Source organism: Meles meles, chromosome 3 (genome assembly GCF_922984935.1).
Source record: "Meles meles chromosome 3, mMelMel3.1 paternal haplotype, whole genome shotgun sequence".
NCBI lineage: Eukaryota > Metazoa > Chordata > Mammalia > Carnivora > Mustelidae > Meles > Meles meles.
The window spans coordinates 32,781,727-32,809,028 of NC_060068.1; the positions used below are offsets into that span (position 1 = coordinate 32,781,727).

The 27,302-nt window shown below is 40.2% G+C and overlaps 1 protein-coding gene across 1 annotated transcript; it reads right to left on the reverse strand.

The window, feature by feature from the left end:
* Nucleotides 1-451: 451 nt before the first annotated feature.
* Nucleotides 452-27,302, reverse strand: LOC123938686 (T-cell-specific guanine nucleotide triphosphate-binding protein 2-like). Its single transcript, XM_046000293.1, has 2 exons — nt 27,072-27,302; nt 452-3,632 (listed from the first exon to the last, which is right to left on the reverse strand). The coding sequence occupies exon 2, from the start codon at nt 3,610-3,612 to the stop codon at nt 2,287-2,289; it is 1,326 nt and encodes a 441-aa protein (XP_045856249.1). The 5' UTR covers nt 3,613-3,632; nt 27,072-27,302; the 3' UTR covers nt 452-2,286.

Genomic DNA, 27,302 nt, shown 5'->3' on the forward strand with positions numbered 1-27,302 from the left:
AGCATAGAGAAATGGTCAGAAGTGTTGAATCACCACTGTATACCAAAACAAATATAACACTGATTGTTAATTACAGTGGAGTTTTAAAAATAGTAAATAAATAAATAAATAAAATCTTAAAATAAATTGTTTTAAGGAAGGGAAAAATGAAGGTGGGAGAATCAGAAGGGGAGACAAACATGAGAGACGGTGGATTCTGAGACACAAACTGAGGGTTTTAGAGGGTAGGGGGGTAAGGGGATGTGTTGGCCTGGTGATGGGTATTAAGGAGGGCACATATTCATGGAGCACTGGATGTTATACGTAAACAATGAATCTAGGAACACTACATCAAAAACTAATGATGTGCTGTATGGTGACTAACATAACATAATAAATGGAGGAGGAGGGGGAGAGGGAAGGGGGGAGGGGAGAAGAAGAAGAGATAAATTGTTTTCTTATACTAAGAAAGTTTAGATTTGCTTTGTATTTTATTAAATGTTAGATCATCTTGTTTAATTACACAGTTACCAAGCTTTGAAAACACTTGCATACATTTCCAATGTAAAATAAGTTGCATTAAGGAAAATCTAGCCTTTACACTGCCTCTCTGCCCATCACTTCCCCAATGCACAATTGAATTTTATTACTGAAGTTGTTTCATATTTAATTGAAGAATATGTGCAAATATAGAATTCATATTTTACACTGTCTTAGATCATCACTAACATACTATACATATAATTCTCCATCTTAATTTTTGCATCGAACAATATATCTCGGAGATGAGAACACAGCAATGTAGAGGATATTACTTACTCCTTTGTATAGTTGTCAAATCATCTATTTTGTAGCTATAATGTTTCCTATTGAAGAACATTTAAATTTTGCGTTTTACCATTTCAAATAGTGCTGTAACTAATAAATTTTAACATATGTCTTTTTGTAATTTTTCCAGATTTATTATTCCTTTCCCCCTCATCTTTATTTAGGTAAATTGTCAAACAAAAGCATATATAATTTAAGTGTACAATGTGATGATTTGATATATATGTACATGTAGTGAAATGATTACCAGAATCAAGGTAATTAATATAATTAATACATCCATCATCTCACATATATACTGTGTGTGTGTAAAAATGCTTAGGATCTATTTTCTTAGCAAATTTCAAGTATTATTATTATTGTTGTAGAATAAAAAAGACTTACAAACCATAGTCACCATGCTATACATTCAACTTATAACTAGAGTATCAAAACAGTATACATTTCTCCCCCACTTTCCATCCCCTGTTAACCACCAGTCTACTCTCAGTTTTTATGGCCCAGATTCTTCAAAGCCGGGTCACTGGGGCAAAGTGTAAAGGCGTGTTTTCCTAGGGATGGCCTAATCTGTACACACTGTGTACGAGCGAACATTGTATGACAGACTCTATTCTTCTAGTATCATCCACACAATGTCAAACTTGCAATCCGCCCAATCTTATAGCAGATAAATGATATCCTATTGTAGGTGCCATTTATAATTTGTAGTTTCCTCCTTAGATGAGAGATTGGATATGTTTAAGGACCTTTTGTATTTTCTTTTTAAATTTCCACTTAGATTCATGACAATCCTCTTGTCTCTTATTCCCTAACCTCCTTTCCCAGGCACAAAATATACTGCCAGGCACCAAGAGCTGTCTAGACTTACAGTTTGCAAACCCTTGGAATATTTTTCCATCTTACACATTTCTTCCTCTCACAGTGTACCTTGGATAGATTCTTTCCTTATCTAATGTTTCTCTTTCATTTCCTGTGACACATGTTCAGTTCACTATATTTAATATTTATTAAATATAATGATAATCCTAGAAAGGCAAGTAGGATATCAGTCAACATTAACCGATCAGAATTTCTGCATTCACAACAGGATAACAGGAATGCCAAAAATAGACTATGTATGCAATCATTTAAAAAATAATTTCTGAAGATCTGTGTGACTAGCCTTTTCTCACTACTATGTCAGTAGAAAGACCAGTGCTGGATATGTAGTAACCATCACACAAAGAGATATTCTCTCTGCTAAGCAGAAAATTCCAGACTCCTGTCCTTCATTTTCCCAGGAAAGATCATATGAAAAGAATCTTTCGAGCTGATTGTTCTCACTGTCAAATAACGGTCATTAAGTTCATGGTTTGTTCAAGAGTGAATTATGGAAATGTCTGTGAAACACCTTGAGGGGAGTGGGCCAGGACTGACTGCTTCAGGGAAGTCCTAAGTCATCCTTCCAGGCCCCCGTGCCATGCCAATACTGAGAATAATTCAGGATCTGGCTGCCTCATTTTCCATATTTTCATTCCTGACATCCTGAGGTAGATAGGATTGCCCAGATTCAACAGGGTCCTTAAAAATAACTTGTTTATTAAGAAGAACTTTCGCATCATTCACCACAGTCTCCAGGAAATAATTTTGCAAGAAGAATATCTTCCTAAAGTAAACACCACTGGCAATGGGTCCTCCAGTAAGAGCACAGAATTTTTCCACATATCTCAACAGTTTTTCTCCTAATGACTCATCACCCTTCTCAACTGATAGCAAATGGGGAGAGTTGAGGTTTGCCTTGAGTTTCTCCACTGACACATGCAAGTCCTTGGCTATAGTTTCCAGGGATGCATCATCCAGGCCAAAGTAAGACCTGTAGAGGGTTAAAGTCTCCTCCAGCTTCTCCATGTCATTATCACTGATAAAACCCATGAAAGGGATGGTGGCTGATGCTCCAGCCTTCAGGGCTTCCAGCCAGACCCTCTGTTTCAGGGAATCCCTCTTCTGGTCAATGGCGGCCTCAGTAACATTTGGCAGGTACTGCATGAAGATGTGGCGCTTGTGGGCTGGGAGCTCCCTCAGAAAGGTGGTCTCCAGGTGTGGGAAATCATAATCAGACAAATCAAAGCTGGAGATTAAGAAGACCTGAGTGTCACCCATATTAGCATTCTTCAACTGAGTCACACAGTCACTGCGGATCCTTTGCAGGATTTCATCCCTATTGAATGTGCTGGGTTTACTTATTTTTGCACTGTGTAAATCACTGTCCACTTTAGTTCGAACAAAGTAGAAATTCTTCTTCATTTTTCTAATTGCTTCAGCCAGATGAGCATCACTAATTTTGAAGCGTGTAGAAGAGATGATAATAAAGAAGTCATACTCACCAAATTTCATCTTCTTCAGATACTTCTGTGGCTGAAAGGTAGTGGTCATAATACCAGGCAGATCCCAAAATGTCACATTGGGAAGTTTCGGGTGTTTGTATGCTATTCTCTCCAAGGTTGTCTCCACTGCCCCGGTGGGGGCAGCCCCTTCTTCATTGTGCCTCACCCCCCGCAGGGCATTTATGAAACTGGACTTCCCTGTTCCAGGCTCCCCGGTCACTGCAATGTTTAGAGGGGCATTGTCAATGTCTCTCAATGCATCACTAATTACAGAAGCCACTCTGGGAATGTCCCCTGCCTTCAGGTGTGTTTCAATCAATGCGATGGTTTCCTGACAGAGGATTTTGCTTTCTGGCTTGAAGTTCTTAAAAAACTTGTCAAAGCTGGAGGCCAAATCACTACGCTTTGTAGAAGAGGATGTGGAAGAGAAGGACTGACCCATGGCTGGAGCAGTAGAAGGCACTATGGGGAGGAGAAAAAAGGGAAGGAAAAAATTAGTACAGCAAGGAATGGCGTGAGCTGTGCTGTTAGGGACGAGTATAATGTCAGTCCTGGCCACAACATTGCATCCAGGAGCATTTCTCTTTCTGTCCAGTCATTGCTTTTGTTCAGGCTCTTCCCTTATCTTGGAAAGCCCTTCTTCTATAAGACATTCTTCATTCTTCCAGACTAATTTTACAGCCTGATTCTTTAATCCAAACTTTTCTAGAAGCCCACATCATTCTTATTTATCTTGCTTTAGTTTTCTTTGTTTGGAATGTTATGAAAATATTACTTTTTCATTGCAGCAAATCCAAGACAGCACCAGCAGTATCTCAACACCCCTTCCCACTGTGATGTAAGACCCTCCAGAAAACCCACTTCTGATAACCTCCAACATCACCATGTCACAGAACTTGGTTCTCACATGAGGCACCTAAGTAAGGATGAGTGGCTCCTTTCTTTCTCAGAAAAGATACTGTATATCTTCATTAGGAGAAACTTTCAATGATTGCAAATGTGTTTTCTTTTATCTAGAAAGTATGCTGGCTCATGCAAGTTTTGAAAGGACTCTCTGTATTTCATGGAAAAGCAACAGCAGGTGGCATGGATTCCCATGTTATAAAAAGTATGTTGGACTATCCACTTGCTATGACCCACCCCAACTGTCCCAGACCCCACCCATCACCTCCTTCATACTTGTGCATAAAAGTGGACAGAAATCATGGAGGGAAGATAATCCTCCTGGAGGCCTGACTGATGTATAGAGTGTCAATGATGTAAAAGATCATTTGAACGAAGACTGAAGCAGGAGCTTCTGTCACTTTCTCTGATATCAATGAAACTGAGCTTGTTCTGGAATCCCTGAACCTATCTGATCACCGGAAGCTTATATCTTGAGAGGGGGCACCAGAAGAATCATATATCCAGCACTAAAGGTAATGTGAAAGATTTGTATACTGTCCCCTACAGAGATAGAGAGCAGAGTTTTTACACCAGGAAGCAAGTCACTTCAAGTCACCACTGACGTCTGGGCAGCATGCAGGCTGGAGAGGTGAGCTTTGGCTAAAATGAGGGATCAGACATCCTCCGGGGGCTTCCAGCTAGCCATTGCTGCAGCCCAGGAGATGATGGCAAAAGATATGTTTGGAAGAAATTATTCAGACCAACTGTACTTTGTCTGGACTTGCATACATATGAATGCAGCATGCAGACATTCTCCTTAGAAGAGAAAACTGGGGGGAGGGTGTCTAGCTTGTCAAGGGTGAAAGAGGCAACTATTAAACAACCAGGAATCATGGTGCCGGCACTTCCGACCACCCAGCAGGAATATTCTTCACATACAGAAGAAAGGAAATCCTGAGCATCTGGCATGCGCAGGGACAACCTCTTGCTGTGTGGAGAGAAAATCATGCCACCAGCCCTCTGGGGATCAAAGCTCTCACAAAGCAGATTGAAGGAGGCTGAGTGTGGAAGTGGCATATACAAGCTTGGCCTCAAGGACGAGCCAACAAGGGGAGACTACAACTCCCTCTGGTATAGTCTCCTGCCTGTGCATTCTCAGAGGATGGGGGAGGAAAAACAAAAAGACTCCTTGAAACAACTTGTTTCATGAGCCAGCCTACTTTCTAGATAGAAGAATGCATTGGAGGGTGAGGAACTATGCCCGAGACAGGTCCTAAGGAATGGAACAAATAAAGGGAAATAAAGGGAACCAAATGACAGAGTTAGAGAGTAAGCAGACGTGGAAAGCGAAATTCTGTGTGCTGAGCAAATTTCAACTCCACAAAAGCCATGCCCTATTCTTCTATAGGTTCTATACCTCACCTGATGTTATATGTGAAGCTCTGTTATTTATTATTTTCTGCTGCAACAGCAGTGCCGGGGGAGCAGGGGCAGAGTACCTTATGATATCGCTGGGAGCTTGTACTCACCTTCTGGCAGTGTGTTCTCTGTAGTTAGAATAGAAATGGCAGGGAATGTAAGATATCCATGCCAGTAAACCTTAGATGTGCATCTCTATATACATCCCTCATCTCATCCTCTTAACAATCCTATAAAGACGTATAATAATTTCCAACTTCAAATCAAAAATCAAATAAATGCTGAGGTTAAGAGACAGGCAATGAGGATCTTACTGTTAGCAATGTTCAGACCTAGAATTCAAGGTGAGGGCTCTTCTCCAAGGACAGAGCTCTGTCTCAGGAAGCAAAGGCAGAGCACACAATGAGATGGTGAGAGATAAAACTAGGACTGAAAATGAAGTCATTGTGAGACACACAGGATTTATAGTTCTATGGAGAGATGTGTTAAAAAGAAAGCCACAGAGTCATAATGGGTCCATTTAAGTTAAACCCCAAAGTCAGTAAACCAAGACAAATGTGTTCCAGTGAAAGACATCCCTGCATGAAAGGTGCTCACCAGGTGAAGAAGGGCAGAATCCTAGGTGGGACAGTGTGGTCTCAGGATCCCCTGAACCATAGAAAGAATGGGGGTGCCTGAGCCAGTAGAGTTCCCATACATTGGAGCAGAGAAACTCGTCGTGGGCAAGCTCTGGAGGAGGCTCTGAGCTGTTTGCCATAAATCACAAGCTGTGTCCTGATGGGGTGACTGCTCTCTGCGTGGAGACCCTGCAAATGACAGGAACATGGGGACCCTCTGCCTTCTCCTGGGAGGGGCAGAGCAGATGTGTGGGGGACCAGGCAACAACTCTCTGTGTGGGAGCCTTTTAAAGGACGCTAATGACAATGATCTGCCTTCCCTGGGAGGATCAGTGTGGGCACACACTGCAGGAGTCTGCAGAGTTTGGCACACACAAAGTGAAGGCTGCTTATCCCTGAGAGAGGTGACCACCATCTTTCAGCTCTGGGGCTGGAGATCTGGCATGGCCATTTTTACTTTGATCCTCTAAAGGGGAATGAACAGCATTCAGGGAACAAACGCCACTCAGAGCAACTAAAACAGCTTACACTGAGTCTAGTCCACTTACAAGGGGAGGTGAATTACTCCCAGGCAAAGACACCTAAGAATCAGGACAGCAGCCCCCACCCCCAGAAAGCCAACTGGAAGAACAGGTAAACAGCAAGTTTGCAGCCCACATGGGTTTGTAAAACTCCAGCTCTAGGGGAAAATAGTATATACAACTCGGTTTTTTGTTTTGGAGTTTTTTTTTTTTTCCTCATGATTCATTTACCTTTTAGTTTAAAATTTTCTATTTTTTTCTTTTTTCCCCTTTCAACTAGTTTCTTATTTTATCAACGCCTTGTTTTTTGTTGTTTATTGTTGTTGTTGTTTGACACAGAGAGATCACAAGTAGGCAGAGAGGTAGGCAGAGAGTGAGAAGGAGAAGCAGGCTCCCCGCAGAGTGGAGAGCCTGATGCTGGGCTCCATCCCAGGACCCTGAGATCACGACCTGAGCCGAAGGCAGAGGCTTAACCCACTGAGCCACCCAGGAGCCCCTCAACTCTTTGTTTTTAGTCTTTTTTAACTTTCATTTTTTACATTTTCACACACACACACACACACACACACACTCTCTCTCTCTCTCTATATATATATATATATACACACACTTCATTTTGGCTTCCTTTCTCTATTCAATTTTATTTTGTGTCTGTGTGTGTGTGTATTTCTCTGTTCAATTGTTTGTTTGTGTGTGTGTGTGTATTTTGTTGTTGTTGTTGTTGTTTGGTTTTGCTTTCCTTACAATTTGGGGATTTAGTGTCTTCTAACAGACCACAATACACTCAGAACCAAGTGGCTCACCCCATTCTGTCCACTCTATAACATTATACACCATCTTCCACCACCTTTTTTTTTCTTTTTCTTTCTCATTTTTTTCTAGTTTCTGACCTCCTCAGACTTGTCTAGTGTGTATTTTGCTTGGCTGAATGTTCTTCATATTTTCCATAGTGCTCACTCATTCATCCATTCTTCTCTGTGCAAAATGACTAGAAGGAGGGGTTCACAACAAAAGAAAGAACCAGAGGTAATACTCTCTGCCACAGATTGAATTGATATGGATATAAGTAAAATGCTGGAGATGAAATTCAGCATAACAGCTATAAAGTTACTCGCTGGGCTGAGTAACATCTTCGTGCAAAAATGAGATTTAGTCAAATTGTGAATATCTATGCCCCCAATATGGGAGCATCCAATTATGTAAGAAAACTATTAATCAAAATAAAGAGTCATATTGATATGAATACAATAATAGTAGGAGATCTTAATTCGCCTCTCTCAGAAATAGATCATCGAAGCAGAAAATTAATAAAGAAATAAGAGCATTGAATGAAACATTGGACCAGATGGACCTCATCGACATATACAGAACATTCCACCCTAAAACAACAGAATACTCATTCTTCTCAAGTGCACATGGAACCTTCTCCAGAATAGACCACATACTGGGTCACAAAGCAGGACTCAACCGATACCAAAAGACTGACATTATTCCCTGCATATTCTCAGATCACAATGCTTTGAAACTGGAGCTCAATCACAAGGAAAAGTTCAGAAGGAACTCAAACACCTGGAAGCTAAAGACCACCTTGCTTAAGAATGCTTGGATCAACCAGGAGGTCAAAGATGAACTTAAACAATTCATGGAAAGCAATGAGAATGAAGACACTTTGGTCCAAAACCTATGGGATACAGCAAAGGCGGTTCTAAGGCGGAAATACATAGCCATCCAAGCCTCCCTCAAAAACATTGAAAAATCTAGAATACACCAGCTGTCTCTACACCTTAAAGAACTGGAGAATCAACAACAAATCAAACCAACTCTACATGCAAGAAGGGAAATAACCAAGATTAGAGCAGAGAACAATGAGGTAGAAAGGAGAGATACAGTAGAACGTATCAATGAAACTAGAAGCTGGTTTTTTGAAAGAATCAATAAGATCGATAAACCATTGGCCACACTAATCCAAAAGAAAACAGAGAAAGCCCAAATTAATAAAATGATGAATGAAAAGGGAGAGATCACAACTAACACCAAGGAAATAGAAACAATCATCAGAAATTATTACCAACAGTTATATGCCAATAAGCTAAGCAACCTAGATGAAATGGATGCATTCCTGGAAAGCTACAAACTCCCAAAACTGAACCAGGAAGAAATTGACAACCTGAATAGACCAATATCTAGTAACGAGATTGAAGCAGTGATCAAAAACCTCCCAAAAAACAAGAGCCCAGGACCTGACGGATTCCCTGGGGAATTCTACCAAACTTTCAAAGAAGAAATAACACCAATTCTCCTGAAGCTGTTTCAAAAAACTGAAGGAGAAGGAAAACTTCCAGACTCTTTTTATGAAGTCAGCATTATCCTGATCCCCAAACCAGGCAAAGACCCTACCAAAAAGGAGAATTTCAGACCAATATCACTGATGAATATGAATGCAAAGATTCTCAACAAGATCCTAGCAAACAGGATCCAGCAGCACATTCAAAAGATTATCCACCATGACCAGGTGGGATTCATCCCTGGGTTACAAGGATGGTGCAACATTCGCAAATCAATCAATGTGATAGAAGAAATCAATAAGAGAAGACAGAAGAACCACATGGTCCTCTCAATTGATGCAGTAAAAAGCATTTGACAAAATCCAGCATCTGTTCCTGATTAAAAGGCTTCAAAGTATAGGGATAGAGGGAACATTCCTGAACTTCATAAAATTGATCTATGAAAGACCACAGCAAATATCATCCTCAATGGGAAAAAGCTTGCAGCCTTCCCGTTGAGATCAGGAGCACGACAAGGATGCCCACTCTCACCACTCTTGTTCAACATAGTATTAGAAGTTCTAGCAACGGCAATCAGAAAACAAAGAGAAATAAAAGGTATCCAAATTGGCAAGGAAGAAGTCAAACTCTCTCTCTTCGCAGATGACATGATTCTTTATATGGAAAACCCCAAAGACTCCACCCCCAAACTACTAGAACTCATACAGCAATTCAGTAACGTGGCAGGATACAAAGTCCATGTACAGAAATCAGTGGCTTTCTTATACATGAACAATGAAAATACAGAAAGGAAAATTAGGGAATTGATTCCATTTACTATAGCACCAAGAACCATAAGATACCTGGGAATAAACCTAACCAAAGAGGTAAAGACCTGTACTTGAGGAACTACAGAACACTCATGAAAGAAATTGAAGAAGACACAAAAAGATGGAAGACTGTTCCATGCTCTTGGATTGGAACAATAAACATTGTTAAAATGTCTATACTGCCTAGAGCAATCTATACTTTTAATGCCATTCCGATCAAAATTCCACCGATATTTTTCAAAGAGCTGGAGCAAATAATCCTAAAATTTGTATGGAATCAGAAGAGAACCCAAATTGCTAAGGAAATGGTGAAAATCAAAAACAAAACTGGCAGCATCACATTACCCGATTTCAAGCTTTACTATAAAGCTGTGATCACCAAGACAGCGTGGTACTGGCATAAAAACAGACACATAGACAAGTGGAACAGAGTGGAGAGCCCAGATATGGACCCTCAACTCTATGGTCAAATAATCTTCAACAAAACAGGAAAAAATATTTAATGGAAAAAAAGACAGTCTCTTCAATAAATGGTGCTGGGAAAACTAGACAGCGATATGTAGAAGAATGAAACTCGACCATTCTCTTACACCGTACACAAAGATAAACTCAAAATGGATAAAAGACCTCAACGTGAGACGGGAATCTATCAGAATCCTAGAGGAGAACATAGGCAGTAATCTCTTCGATATCAGCCACAGCAACTTCTTTCAAGATATGTCTCCAAAGGCCAAGGAAACAAAAGCAAAAATGAACTTTTGGGACTTCAACAAGATCAAAAGCTTCTGCACAGCAAAGGAAACAGTCAACAAAACAAAAAGGCAACCCACGGAATGGGAGAAGATATTTGCAAATGACAGTACAGACAAAAGGTTGATATCCAGGATCTATAAAGAACTCCTCAAACTCAACACACACAAAACAGATAATCATATCAAAAAATGGGCAGAAGATATGAACAGACACTTCTCCAACGAAGACATACAAATGGCTATCAGACACATGAAAAAATGTGCATCATCACTAGCCATCAGGGAGATTAAAATTAAAACAACATTGAGACACCACCTGACACCAGTTAGAATGGCCAAAATTAGCAAGACAGGAAACAACGTGTGTTGGAGAGGATGTGGAGAAAGGGGAATCCTCTTACACTGTTGGTGGGAATGCAAGTTAGTGCAGCCACTTTGGAGAACAGTGTGGAGATTCCTGAAGAAATTAAGAATAGAGCTTCCCTATGACCCTGCAATTGCACTGCTGGGTTTTTACCCCAAAGATACAGATGTAGTGAACAGAAGGGCCATCTGTACCCTAATGTTTATTGCAGCAATGGCTTCGGTTCCCAGACTGTGGAAAGAACCAAGATGCCCTTCAATGGATGAATGGATAAGGGAGATGTGGTCCATATACACAATGGAGTATTATGCCTCTATCGGAAAGGATGAATACCCAACTTTTGTAGCAACATGGACGGGACTGGAAGAAATTATGCTGAGCGAAATAAGTCAAGCAGAGAGAGTCAAGTATCATATGGTCTCACTTATTTGTGGAGCATAACAAATAACATGGAGGACATGGGGAGATGGAGAGTAGAGGGAGTTGAGGGAAACTGGAAGGGGAGATGAACCATGAGAGACTATGGACTCTGAAAAACAACCAGAGGGTTTTGAAGGGGCGGGCGGGGTGGGAGGTTGAGGAACCAGGTGGTGGGTAATAGGGAGGACACGTACTGCATGGAGCACTGGGTGTGATGCCAAAACAATGAACACTGTTATGTTGTAAATAAATAAATTAAAAAAATATACAAAAAAAATGAGATTTAGTCAGGTCAAAAATAAAAATGACCTAACTGAGATGCAGTCTAAATTGGATACTCTAAAAGGTAGGGTAAATTAGGCAGAAGAGTCAGTGACAGAAGACAAGTTGATGGAAAGAAGGAAACTGAGGAAAAGAGAGATAAACAACTAATGGACCATGAGGGAAGGCATTGAGAAATCAGTGATATCATAAAGCAAAACAATACTAGTAATACTGGGGTCTCTGAAGAAGAAGAAGAGAGAGAGAGGACCAGAAAATATATTTGAGCAAATCAAAGCTGAGAAATTCTCTAATCTGGGGAAGGAAAGGAGCATTCAAGTCCAATAGCTAAAGAGAATGCCTCTCAAAATAAATAAAAATAGATCAACCCCAATCGGGTTGTTGATTTTCCCAATCAGAAAATCAACCCCAACATATAATAATAAAGCTTACATATTTTGAGGTAAAGAGAAAAAATCCTGAAAGCAGCTTGAGACAAGAGGTTCTTAAGCTACATTGGTAGAAACATTAGGCTGCCATCAGACTTATCCACAGAGCCCTGGCAGGCCAGAAAGGGCTGGCATGATATATTCAGAGTAATAAGTGAGAAAAACACACAACCAGGAATATTTTATCCAGCAAGGCTTCATTCAGAATGAAAGGAGAGAGAAAGAGCTTCCAGGACAAACAGAAACTGAAAGAATTTGTGATCACTAATCCAGCCCTGGAAGAAATATTAAAGAGGATCCTGTAAGTGAAGAGAGAGAATATTCTTGGGAGTAACATAGACCAGAAGAAACAGAGACAATCTACAGAAACATGAACTCTAAAGATAATACAATGGTATTAAATTCATATCTTTCAATAATTATTCTGAATCTAAATGAGCTAAATGCTCCAATCAAAAGACACAGGTGATCAGATTGGATGAAAAAGTGAGACCCTTCCATATGCTGTCTACTAGAGACTCATTTTGGACACAAAGTCACCTCCAGATTGAAACTAGGGGGGGCAGACAACAATTTATCATGCTAATGGACCTCAAAAGATAGCTAGGGTAGCAATCCTTATATCAGATAAATTAGATTTTAAACCAAAGACTGTAGTAAGGGGTGAAGAGGGATACCTATATAATAGAACAAGAAGATCTAACAATTATAAATGTTTACATCACTAACTTGGGACCAGTCAAATATATCAACCAATTAATAATCAAATTAAAGAAACATATTGATAATAATACAAAAATAGGCTTTCCTGGGGGGGAGTCAAGATGGCGGGGAAGTAGGAGGAGGCACCATTTCAACCTGTACCCTAAAGTGAGCTGATTACCTACCAAAGAACTCCGACCACCCATGAAATCAGCCTGAGATCAGAATTATACACGTCTGGATCTCTACAGGAGCAGAAGACGCCAGTGGCAGGTAATGCAGACGGGGAACGTCCGACTGATATCGGAAGATAAACAAAAGGGGGAGGGAGCCACCAGGGGTGACCGATTGGAAAGTAACACCCCAACACGAGAGTGCTCTGCGTCTGGGGACCAGCATTAACTTGGAGTCTGGTTGAAAGCACTCAAAAAACAAACAGCAAAGGATCGCGGGGGGTAATAGTGGGAACCTGGGCAGTTAGGGTCAGGGACCTAAGTCCCCGGACCCAGGACAGCCTCCCCTGGCGTGGAGCCAGAGAGAGTACAGCGGAGAAATCAGGTCTCCGTCCCTGAGCGGCCAGTGCACCTGAACACCAGCGCGCCCGAGAACGAGTGGGGTCTGGCTCCTGTGAGGGGCTGGGAGCCTGGCCAGACGGCAATCCTGAAACGCGCGCGTCCCACACCCTCCCTTGGGATAGGTGCTCTTAGGCGCTAGCTTGGAGCTCTGGCAGCACGAAAAACCAGACATTCCCAGCCCGGGACAGCGGGAAAATCTCAGTGTGCGATCTCTGCTCAGAACCTCTCTGGCGGTCTGGAGCTGCCTAGACAGCCACCGCGGCCCTGGTTTTGGGTACAACGAGGAGCTCCTGCATCCCCAGGGACAGTGACTCAGAACCGACTCTGCCAGCAGCTTTTGCAAAACAGTCTGAGGCTTCTCTCTGGGAGGGAGGTCGGGGTGCTGTTTGCTCTCCTCTAAACCTCCAAAAACCATCAAAAGCTGTCAAGGGGAGAGAAAGCAGATGAAAGAACATAAAAACCCCCGGAGAACAAAAGGCTGAAAAAAACAGTTTCCTGAAAAAAAAAAGAGCTCACCCCCTTGAGAGGAGCGGGAGGACCTAACTCAGGGAACATCATTGTCTGAAAACCCACTTGGCAGGCCCCTCCCCCAGAAAACCAACCAGGAAGGAAGAAAAAAAAAAAACTACAAGAGAACAATCACCACTACTTCATAAATACAACTTTTATTTTTAACTCTTTACCAATATTCTGGTTCTTTTTTTTTTATACATACAGATAATTTTTTAACCTATTTACCATCACACCGAGATGTCCAGTACATCAAATTCTTTAATAACCTTCTAACCTGAACTTTTTGATACATACACCCGTGTTTTTCTTTTGTTTTTCTATTTTTTTAATTCTTTTTTAATTTTAACTTAGTTTAGTCTAGTTTATTCTTGTTTAATTTTTATTTTCTACTATACATATAGAGTTAAACTTCAAGGTAATCCCCTTTCCCCAATCAATGCTACCCCTATAGGCAAACCAGTTTCTAATCCCCCTGTAACTTAGGAAAGTTGAGTCCCTTAACAAAAACATCAAGATACCTTCAGGAAGAATCAAAATAAACTTCCTCACCCACACTGAGAATCTATAACCATTCTCCCAATTTTTCCTTCTGTCAGTGTTTCTGTGAATTTGTGTTTGTCCTGATAATATATAAACCTTATACTTGGGGTGCTTTCTGATGAGGTTCTTCACTTTTTTTTTTTTTTTGCTTATATATACATATTTTTTTCTCTTGTCATATACTTTTATCACTCTTTTTGTCTGTCTGTTTTTGTTTGTATACTCCACAAATCTTACCTTGTGGCCCATTTGGGCTGAGCCTTCTCTTTTATCTTCCCTTTTTTTCATATCTCTCTCTCTCTTTTCTTTCCTTTTTTCTTTCCCCTTTCTTTTTCTTTCTTCTTCTCTATTTCTTTTTCTTCTCGTTTTTCTCTCATTTGGGTGGGGAATCCTGATTGCACAGAAGCGTTCCAGGGTGCACATTGACTGCACCACAATCGATAAGTCCAGCTGCATCTGTTTAGTCATCTCTTACCAAAATGACTAGGAGGAGGAATACCCAACAGAAGAAAAATACAGAGGATGGGCCTTCTGCAACAGAGCTAATGGCTATCGACATAGACAATATGTCAGAAAAGGAATTCAGACGAACAATTATCCAGGCAATAGCTAGGTTTGGAGAAAGCCATGGATGACCAAACAGAATTGATTAGGGCAGAATTGAAAGCCACCAGGGAAGATGTTCACAATGTTAGGGCAGAACTGAAAGCCACCAGGGATGATGTTCAAAATGCTCTCAATGAGTTCCAATCCAATCAAAATTCTCTAAAAGCTAGGGTAACTGAGACAGAAGATAGAATTAGTGATCTGGAGGACAAACAGATAGAGAGAAAGGATCAGGAGGAAGCCTGGAACAAACAGCTCAGAAGCCACGAAAACAGAATCAGGGAAATAAACGATGCCATGAAATGTTCCAACATCAGAATTATTGGAATCCCTGAAGGGGAGGAAAAAGAAAGAAGTCTAGAAGATATAGTGGAAGAAGTTGTCTTCCCAACCAACTTCCTTCCCAGTTGTCTTGTCAACCAAGAGATTGTCCCAATCTCACAAATGGAAACAACGTTCATGTACTAGAGGCAGAGAGATTTCCTCCCAAGATTTTAGATTCTCAAAAGTCCTCATGACACCTTATAGTTAGAATGAGGAATTATGTTTCAAGAGAGACCCTCTTAAAAGCAGCTAGGACAAAGAAGCTCCTTACATACAGAGGAAAGCCCATTAGAATAACGTCAGACCTTTCCACAGAGGCCTGGAAAGCCAGGAAGGGCTGGCAAAATATATTCAGAGTACTAAATGAGAAGAACATGCAACCAAGAATACTCTATCCAGCAAGACTGACATTTAAAATGGATGGAGAGATAAAGAGTTTCCAAGACCGGCAAGGCTTAAAAGACTATGCAACCACCAAGCCGACACTGCTGGAAATATTAAGGGGGGTCCTATAAGAGAGGAAAAATCCTAAGAATATCATTGAACAGAAATACAGAAACAATCTATAGACAGAAAGACTTCAAAGGCAACACGAAGTCAATAAAAACCTATCTCTCAATAATCACTCTCAATGTGAATGGCCTAAATGCGCCCATAAAACGACACAGGGTTGCAGATTGGATAAAACGACAGGACCCATCCATATGTTGTCTACAAGAGACCCATTTTGAACCTAAGGATACACCCAGACTGAAAGTGAAGGGATGGAGAAGCATCTTTCATGCCAATGGGCCTCAAAAGAAGGCCGGGGTAGAGATTCTCCTATCAGATAAATTAGATTTTAAACTAAAGACTGTAGTCAGAGATACAGAAGGACACTACATAATTCTTAAAGGGACTATCCGCCAAGATGATCTAACAATTGTGAATATCTATGCCTCCAATATGGGAGCACCCAATTACATAAGAAAACTATTAATCAAGATAAAGAGTCATATTGATACGAATACAATAATAGTAGGAGATCTTAATACGCCTCTCTCAGAAATAGACAGATCATCGAAGCAGAAAATTAATAAAGAAATAAGAGCATTGAATGAAACATTGGACCAGATGGACCTCATTGACGTATACAGAACATTCCACCCTAAAACAACAGAATATTCATTCTTCTCAAGTGCACATGGAACCTTCTCCAGAATAGACCACATACTGGGTCACAAAGCAGGACTCAACCGATACCAAAAGACTGACATTATTCCCTGCTAATTCTCTGATCACAATGCTTTGAAACTGGAGCTCAATCACAAGGAAAAGTTCAGAAGGAACTCAAACACCTGGAAGCTAAAGACCACCTTGCTTAAGAATGCTTGGATCAACCAGGAGATCAAAGATGAACTTACACAATTCATGGAAACCAATGAGAATGAAGACACTTTGGTCCAAAACCTATGGGATACAGCAAAGGCGGTTCTAAGGCGGAAATACATAGCCATCCAAGCCTCCCTCAAAAACATTGAAAAATCCAGAATACACCAGCTGTCTCTACACCTTAAAGAACTGGAGAATCAACAACAAATCAAACCAACTCCACATGCAAGAAGGGAAATAATCAAGATTAGAGCAGAGATCAATGAGGTAGAAACGAGAGATACAGTAGAACGTATCAATGAAACTAGGAGCTGGTTTTTTGAAAGAATCACTAAGATCGATAAACCATTGGCCACACTAATCCAAAAGAAAAGAGAGAAAGCCCAAATTAATAAAATGATGAATGAAAAGGGAGAGATCACAACTAACACCAAGGAAATAGAAACAATCATCAGAAATTATTACCAACAGTTATATGCCAATAAGCTAAGCAACCTAGATGAAATGGATGCATTCCTGGAAAGCTACAAACTCCCAAAACTGAACCAGGAAGAAATTGACAACCTGAATAGACCAATATCTAGTAACGAGATTGAAGCAGTGATCAAAAACCTCCCAAAAAACAAGAGCCCAGGACCTGACGGATTCCCTGGGGAATTCTACCAAACTTTCAAAGAAGAAATAACACCAATTCTCCTGAAGCTGTTCCAAAGAACTGAAGGAGAAGGAAAACTTCCAGACTCTTTTTATGAAGCCAGCATTACCCTGATCCCCAAACCAGGCAAAGACCCTACCAAAAAGGAGAATTTCAGACCAATATCACTGATGAATATGGATGCAAAGATTCTCAACAAGATCCTAGCAAACAGGATCCAGCAGCACATTCAAAAGATTATCCACCATGACCAGGTGGGATTCATCCCTGGGTTGCAAAGTTGGTTCAACATTCGCAAATCAATCAGTGTGATAGAACACATCAATAAGAGAAGAGAGAAGAACCACATGGTCCTCTCAATTGATGCAGAAAAAGCATTTGACAAAATCCAGCATCTGTTCCTGATGAAAACGCTTCAAAGTATAGGGATAGAGGGAACATTCCTGAACTTCATAAAATCTATCTATGAAAGACCCACAGCAAAAATCATCTTCAATGGGAAAAAGCTTGCAGCCTTCCCGTTGAGATCAGGAACACGACAAGGATGCCCACTCTCACCACTCTTGTTCAACATAGTATTAGAAGTTCTAGCAATGACAATCAGACAACAAAGAGAAATAAAAGGTATCCAAATTGGCAAGGAAGAAGTCAAACTCTCTCTCTTCGCAGAGGACATGATTCTTTATATGGAAAACCCCAAAGACTCCACCCCCAAACTACTAGAACTCATAAAGCAATTCAGTAACGTGGCAGGATACAAAGTCAATGTACAGAAATCAGTGGCTTTCTTATACACCAACAATGAAAATACAGAAAGGGAAATTAGAGAATCGATTCCATTTACTATAGCACCAAGAACCATAAGATACCTGGGCATAAACCTAACCAAAGAAGTAAAGGACCTGTACTCGAGGAACTACAGAACACTCATGAAAGAAATTGAAGAAGACACAAAAAGATGGAAGACTGTTCCATGCTCTTGGATTGGAAGAAATTGTTAAAATGTCTATACTGCCTAGAGCAATCTATACTTTTAATGCCATTCCGATCAAAATTCCACCGATATTTTTCAAAGAGCTGGAGCAAATAATCCTAAAATTTGTATGGAGCCAGAAGAGACCCCGAATTGCTAAGGAAATGTTGAAAAACAAAAACAAAACTGGCGGCATCACGTTACCCGATTTCAAGCTTTACTACAAAGCTGTGATCACCAAGACAGTGTGGTACTGGCATAAAAACAGACACATAGACCAGTGGAACAGAGTGGAGAGCCCAGATATGGACCCTCAACTCTATGGTCAAATAATCTTCGACAAAACAGGAAAAAATATTCAATGGAAAAAAGACAGTCTCTTCAATAAATGGTGCTGGGAAAACTGGACAGCGATACGTACAAGAATGAAACTCGACCATTGTCTTACACCATACACAAAGATAAACTCGAAATGGATAAAAGACCTCAACGTGAGACAGGAATCTATCAGAATCCTCGAGGAGAACATAGGCAGTAACCTCTTCGATATCAGCCACAGCAACTTCTTTCAAGATATGTCTCCAAAGGCCAAGGAAACAAAATCAAAAATGAACTTTTGGGACTTCATCAAGATCAAAAGCTTCTGCACAGCAAAGGAAACAGTCAACAAAACAAAGAGGCAACCCACGGAATGGGAGAAGATATTTGCAAATGACAGTACAGACAAAAGGTTGATATCCAGGATCTATAAAGAACTTCTCAAACTCAACACACACAAAACAGATAATCATATCAAAAAATGGGCAGAAGATATGAACAGACACTTCTCCAATGAAGACATACAAATGGCTATCAGACACATGAAAAAATGTGCATCATCACTAGCCATCAGGGAGATTAATATTAAAACAACATTGAGATACCACCTGACACCAATTAGAATGGCCAAAATTAGCAAGACAGGAAACAACGTGTGTTGGAGAGGATGTGGAGAAAGGGGAATCCTCTTCCACTGTTGGTGGGAATGCAAGTTAGTGCAGCCACTTTGGAGAACAGTGTGGAGATTCCTGAAGAATTTAAAAATAGAGCTTCCCTATGACCCTGCAATTGCACTGCTGGGTATTTACCCCAAAGATACAGATGTAGTGAAAAGAAGGGCCATCTGTACCCCAATGTTTATTGCAGCAATGGCTACGGTCACCAAACTGTGGAAAGAACCAAGATGCCCTTCAACGGATGAATGGATAAGGAAGATGTGGTCCATATACACGATGGAGTATTTTTTTTTAATATTTTATTTATTTATTTGACAGAGAGGTCACAAGTAGGCAGAGAAGCAGGCAGAAACAGGCTCCCCACCGAGCAGAGAGCCCGATGCGGGGCTCGATCCCAGGACCCGAGATCATGACCTGAGCCGAAGGCAGAGGCTTAAACCACTGAGCCACCTAGGCGCCCCTACACGATGGAGTATTATGCCTCCATCAGAAAGGACGAATACCCAACTTTTGTAGCAACATGTGTGGGACTGGAAGAAATTATGCTGAGCGAAATAAGTCAAGCAGAGAGAGTCAAGTATCATATGGTCTCACTTATTGGTGGAGCATAACAAATAACATGGAGGACATGGGGAGATGGAGAGTAGAGGGAGTTGAGGGAAACTGGAAGGGGAGATGAACCATGAGAGACTATGGACTCTGAAAAACAACCAGAGGGTTATGAAGGGGCTGGGGGGTGGGAGGTTGAGGAACCAGGTGGTGGGTAATAGGGAGGGCATGTACTGCGTGGAGCACTGGGTGTGATGCCAAAACAATGAACACTGTTATGCTGTAAATAAACAAATAAAAATAAATATTAAATTGGGGAGGGGAGGCGAACCATAAGAGACTATGGACTCTGAAAAACAACCTGAGGGTTTTGAAGGGTCAGGGGTGGGAGGTTGGGGCAACCTGAGGGTTTTGAAGGGTCAGGGGTGGAAGGTTGGGGGAACAGGTGGTGGGTAATGGGGAGGGCACGTTTTGCATGGAGCACTGGGTGTTGTGCAAAAAGAATGAATACTGTTACGCTGAAAAAATAAATAAAATGGAAAAAAATAATAGTAATACAAAAATAGTAGGGGACTTTAACACCCCACTCACAGTGGTGTACAGATCATCTAAGCAGAAGATCAACAAGAAAACAAGGGCTTTGACTGACAGACTAGACCAGATACACTTCACAGATATACACAGAGCATGCTATCCTAAAGAAACAGAATACACATTCTTTTCTAGTGTGGAACATTCTCCAGAATAGATCACACACACTGGGTCACAAATCAAGTCTCAACAAAAGGATAAGATTGGGATTATTCCTTTCATGCTTTCAGACCACAATGCTTTGAAACTTGAACTCCACCGGAAAAGGAAATTTGGAAGGAACTCAAACACTTGGAGGATAAGGGAACCCTACTAAAGAATGAATGGGTCAAACAGGAAATTAAAGGAGAATTTAAAAAAAATATGGAAACTAATGAAAATGAAAACACAGCTGTTCAAAATCTTTTGGCTATGGCAAAGGAGGTCCTAAGGGGGGTGAATATAGCAATGCAAGCCTTTCTCAAAAAATTAGAAAAGTCAGATACACAAGCTAAACTTACACCTCAAGGAGCAAATACTGCCTAAACCAAGCAGGAGAAGAGAAACAATAAAGATTAAAGCAGAAATCAGTGAACTAGAAACTAGAAGAACAGTAAAACAAACTAACAAAACTAGAAACTGCTTTTTTGAAAGAATTAATAAGATTATAAATCCCTCAGCAAACTTATCAAAAAGAAAAGAGAAAGGACCCAAATTAATAAAATCATGAATGAAAGAAGACAGATCATGACCAACAGCAAGGAAATACAATAATTTTAAGAGCAAATTATGAGCAACTATATACCAACAAGTTAGGCAATCTGGAAGAAATGGATGCATTCCTGGCAACTTATAAACTACCCAAACTGAAAACATGAAGAAATAGAAAACAAGAACATACCCATAACTGGCAAGGAAATTGAAGCAGGAATAGAACTCCCCCAAAACACTGGAGTCCAGGGCCGGATGACTTCCTAGGGGAATTCTATCAAACATTTAAAGAGGAACTAATACCTATTCTTCTGAAGTTATTTCAAAAATAGAAATCGAAGGAAAACATTCTATGAGGCTAGCATTACCTTTATCCCAAAACCAGACAAAGAACCCACCAAAAAGGAGAATTACAGAAAAATATCCATTAAGAACATGGATGCCAAAATTCTCGCTAAGAAACTAGCCAAAGGATTCAGCAGTCATTAGAAGGATTATTCACCAGAATCAAGTGGGTTTTATTTCTGGGCTGGGTGATCCAATGGATCCACCCATCCAAGGGTGGTCCAATGTTCACAAAACAATCAAGATGATACATCACATTAATTTAAAAAAGTCAAGAAACACATGATATTCTCACTTGATGAAGAATAAGCATTTGACAAAGTACATATCCTTTCTTGATGAAAACTCTTCACAGAGTAGGAATAGAGGAAACATGCCTTACTGTCATAAAAGCCATCTACAAAAAGCCCACAGAGAATATTATTCTCAATAAAGAAAAACTGAGAGCTTTTCCCTTAAGATAAGGATTATGACAGGAATATCACCATCATCACTATTGTTCAACATAGTGCTAGAAGTACTAGTCTCAGTAGTCAGACAACAAAAAGATATAAAGAGTATCCAAATTAGTAAAGAAGTTAAACTCTCACTCTTTGCAGATCACCTGCTACTTTAGGTCGAAAACCCAAAAGACTCCACCCCAAAATTGCTAGAACTCGTACAGTAATTCAGGAAAGTGGCCGGATATAAAATCAATGCACAGAAATCAGTTGCATTTCTATACACTACCAATGTGACTGAAGAAAAAGAAATTAAGAAATTGATCCCATTTACAATTGTACTCAAAACCATAAGATACCTAGGAAGAAACCTAAGCAAAGAGGTGAAGGATCTGTACTCTAGAAACTGTAGAACACTTGTAAAAGAAATTGAGGAAGACACAAAGAGATGAAAAAATATTCCAAGTTCATGGATTGGAAGAATAAACATTGCAAAAATGTCAATGCTGTCCAGAGCAATCTACACATTCAATGCAATCCCTATCAAAAAAAATCAACATTTTTCACAGAGCTGGAATAAATAATTCTAAAATTTGTGTGGAGCCAGAAAAGACCCTGAGTACCTGAAAGAGTGCTGAAAAAGAAAACTAAGGCTGGTGGTATCACAATGCCAGACTTCTACTTTAAGACAGTATAGTACTAGCTCAAGAACAGACACATGCACTGATGGAAAAGAATAGAGAGCCCAGAAATGGACCTTCAACTCTGTGGTCAACTAACCTCCAACAAAGCAGAAAAGAATATCCAATGGAAAAAGGACAGGCTCTTCAGTAAATGGTGCTGGGAAAATTGGAGAGCCACATGCAAAAGAATGAAATTGGACCATTCTCTTACATAATACACAAAGATAAACTCAAAATGGATGAAAGACCTCAATGTGAGACAAGAATCCATCACAATCCTAGAGGAGAACACAGGTAGCAACCTCTTTCACTTTGGCTACAGCACTTTCTTGTTAGACACCTCTCCAAAGGCAAGGGAAACAGTGAAAATAAACCACTGGAACTTCATCAAGATAAAAAGCTTCTGTTTGTTCAGCAAAAGAAACGTCAATGTAGCTAAAAGGCAACTTACAGAATGGGAGAAGATATTCGCAAGTGACATATCAGATAAAGAAATAGTATCCAAGATCTATAAAGAACTTCTCAAACTCAACACCCAAAAAACAAATAATCAGGGGCACTTGGGTAGCTCAGTGTGTTAAGCCTCTGCCTTTGGCTCAGGTCATGATCCCAGGGTCCTGGGATGGAGCCCCGCATCGGGCTCTCTGCTCAGCTGGGAGCCTGCTTCCTCCCTTCTCTCTCTCTGTCTGTCTCTCTGCGTACTTGTGATCTGTCTGTCAAATAAATAAACAAAATCTTTAAAACAAACAAACAAAAAAAAAAACCACAAATAATCCACTCAGGAAATGGGCAGAAGACATGAACAGACATTTCGAAAAAAGATATACAAATGGCCAACAGTTACATGAAAAAGTGCTCAAGATCACTTGACATCAGGAAAATACAAATCAAAACCACAATGAGTACACCAGTCAAAATGGCTAAATTAACAAGACAGGAAACAACAGAGAAACAGACTAACTATAGAGAACAATGCCCATACTCTGTCCATACTCTCTGATGGCTACCAGAGAGTATATAGTAAGGGGAATGGTAGAATAGGTGATGGAGATTAAGGAGTGTACTTGTGATGTGCACCCAGCATTGTATGTAAATGTTATTGAACACCTGAAGCTAATATAACACTGTACATTAACTATCCTGGAATTAAACTAAAAATATATATAAAATTAATAAAATAAAAATAGCTCAGGAGAATAATTGACATTGATGTCTCATGATGTCTGAATACTCATTTTATGGGTAACCTAAGACTTCTTGTTAAGAATCACTATATTGAGGGGCGCCTGGGTGGCTCGGTGGTTTAAGCCACTGCCTTCGGCTCAGGTCATGGTCTCGGGGTCCTGGGATCGAGTCCCACATCGGGCTCTCTGCTCAGCGGAGGGCCTGCTTCCCTTCCTCTCTCTCTGCCTGCCTCTCTTGTGATTTCTCTCTGTCAAATAAATAAATCTTAAAAAAAAAAAAAAGAATCACTATATTGAATAGGTGTTTACATATATTTTTCATCATTTTATGTAAAATTTTAAATAGTTTCATATATTTTTGAGTAACTAAAATCTTATAGTTTTGCTGAATTAGATTAAGCAATGATTTAAGTTAAATTCATTAAGTATCTATTACATCATTTCCAGGTAATTACTAAACATTGGTTTCTCCAATTTTGGCTTCTTTATTACAGGAAGACTAAAGAAAAATGTTGGTCTATCACATGAAAAAATGTTCATCACCATTAGCCATCAGGGAAATTCAAATCATAACCACATTGAGATAACACCTTACACCAGTTAGAATGGTCAAAATTAAAAGGACAGGAAACAACAAGCATTGGACAGGATGTGGAGAAAGGGAGCCCTCTTACACTGTTGGTGAAAATGCAAGTTGGTACAGCCACTTTGGAAACAGTGTGGAGATTCCTTAAGAAATTAAAAATAGAGCTACCCTATGACCCTGCAATTGCACAACTGCAATTTTTATCCCAAAAATACAGGTGTAGTGAAAAGAAGGGCCATCAGTACCCCAATGTTCATAGCATCAATGGCCACAATAGCCAAATTGTGGAAAGAGCCAAGATGCCCTTCAACAGATGAATGGGTAAAGAAGATATGGTCCATATATACAATGGAATATTGTGCCTCCATCAGAAAGGATGAATACCCAACTTTTGTATCTCATAAACTCTCTGTTGATACCTTGTTGTCTCACGCTAGTATGACTAAGTACAGCAAAATATTTAATGTTTTGCTATTAAGCCTATCATCAACGAGTTAAGGATGTCTTCCCAGATACCAGTTCAAAGGATCCTGCTAGTCATAGTCTAGAGTCTGGTGATTGGGTAGTCTGTAATTGTCATCAGAAGAATAATACATTTTGAACCCCATTGAAAGGAATCTTACCAAGTGCTCCCAAGTACTGACATTATTACAAAACTAGAAGGTGTTGAGTCTTGGGTATACATTGGGTATACATTTCACAGCTAAAGAAGGCTTTACTTGACATCTGGTCTTGCACAGATACTAGAGACAACAAAATCAATTGAATAGGAAGATAAGTAGCTGACATCGAAGTACATTGCCTTCATCCAAGACAATAGATCGTCTTCATACTTTAACTAAATGTGAAACCCTTTGTCCTCCTTTTCCTTTCCTTTATTCTGGCATAATATTGGAAAAATAAGGACCTCAGGTGTATGTTTGAGCTCATGCTCAGAAGTGGGAGTAAACTCCAGAATGTAAAACAACCTTTTATTTCAGGCTAAGAGAAAAATCTAATCATGTCCCTAAATTTTCTCAAGCGAAATATGACATCACACTGGTTGGCTCCCTTGGATTTACATCACTGAGTTAAAAAAGACTAACCAGGACACATTCATGACCCAAGACTTGCTTCCTTTGACAGGGCAATGATTCCCTGGTTAACAGCTAAATTTACAGGACAATTTGATCAGGGACCTGTCCTTAACTCCTAAATATAATGCAGAATCCATTGTTAAGAGCATAGCTACCCAACAAAGATCCTTAGGCTCTCTAGCCAAAGGTTTTCTTGACAATAAGACAGACTCTGATTATATTTTAGCTGAGCAAGAGCTGTCTATACTGTGACCAAAACCACCAGCTGCATCTGGATTAACACTTTGGGGAAATTGAAACACAACTACATATGAGCACTGAACAAGCCACTTAGCTTAAAAAGATGATTCCTCAGCGGGGTCTCTTTTTGACTTATTCAGTTTTGAGTGTTTGGGTTCTGGGTAACATGGCTTCAAAGTGCACTCCAACCTTTGAAAACTATCTGTTTATAAAAATCCTAATAATAGTTGAGGGAAATTGGAAGGGGAGATGAACCAAGAGAGACTATGGACTCTGAAAAACAACCTGAGGGTTTTGAAGGGGCAGGGGTTGGGAGGTTGGGGGAGCCAGGTGGTGGGTATTATGGAGGGCATGCATTGCATGGAGCACTGGGTGTGGTGCAAAAACAATGAATTCTGTTACGCTGAAAGGAAATAAAAAAAATGCTAATAATATGCCAGGTACCCTGTGTGTTCTTAAAAAATTTTAAATGCATGTTCACACATGCTAACCATCAAGCAAGTAATCTCTTTGAGACTGGAGCTTTGGAAAAAAAAATGTAGAGGATGGCTGATATCAAAACTGTGAACCTGAAGTCAGCACTGGTGAATATTGCAAAGATTAAGCAAAAACATCATGACATGTGAATACAATGGAAAGGATCAACCACAGGGTCACAGGGCCATAGAAGTCACTTACATTAAGGCTTGTACTCATTAAACCAAGACCAAATACCTAACCTAACTACAGTTGCACTCCCCTTAGCATGTATAATTTAGCCAGTCAATGTAGGAATTTCCTGATCAACCATGGGAAATTTACTGATAGACCCTTCCTCTTCCCCATAGGAGAGCAGTCCTGACTAAAGTATTGGAATCTTGAGATCCCAGGTTGGCTCAGTTGGTGGAGCATCCTACTCTTATTCTCAGCTCTTGTCTTGATCCCAGGGTTGTGAGTTCAAGTCCCACAAAGAGCTCCATGCTTGGTGTAAAGCGTACTTAAAAAAAAAATGCAACGAATTCTTTGTTCATATTTTTTTTCTTTTTCCCTTCCACTCTTCCTTTAAAAACATTTGTTTTCCTACAGTTCAATTGAATTCATGACCCATTTAATAAAACTAATCATTCTTTCCTATCTATTCAGTTGAATTGTCTTTTAACAGATAATATGCATTGTCTCCTCAGGGGAAGGTATCCTGGCCTGAGATGGGGAGCATCTGATCCAGAAGCTCTTGGGAAAAATCCTTATCAACTAAAACCCCTGACACTCACATGTTCCTTCTGCAGTTCACAGGAATAAAGTTTGTTCTCCAACCGTCCTTTGAAAATGTCCCAAATAGGTAAATGCTCTAACTGGCTTAAGGCATCCACCAGACATCTTGCCCCTCAGCCCTCCATATCCACAGCACCCAAAATGGAGCATCCAGACACTCACCCTTAGATGTACAAATCTGTAATTCTATTTTTAGACCTGTACTCAATCCAAAGTGATTCCTTGCTTACCAGCTCCTGAAGGAAAAGAGACTTCCAGTGTCCCAGCTGAGCTCTGAATGTGTCCCCTTGGCCATGCAGGAAATTCTGAGCCTGGTTGAAGTGCTCCCTGAAGCCCACAGCAGGAGCACTCCTCTGCACAGACTGGCCTTGCACTGCAGAGTTTAAAGAGCTGACTGTCACCCAAACATCTGCACTGCCTGTGAGAAGCTGGTAAGGCTTAAATAATCTCTGGTCTCTGCT

Bases quoted from the DNA above. Each gene is read 5' to 3' on its own strand.
- LOC123938686 (XM_046000293.1), bottom strand. From the start codon at position 3,612: ATGGGTCAGTCCTTCTCTTCCACATCCTCTTCTACAAAGCGTAGTGAT.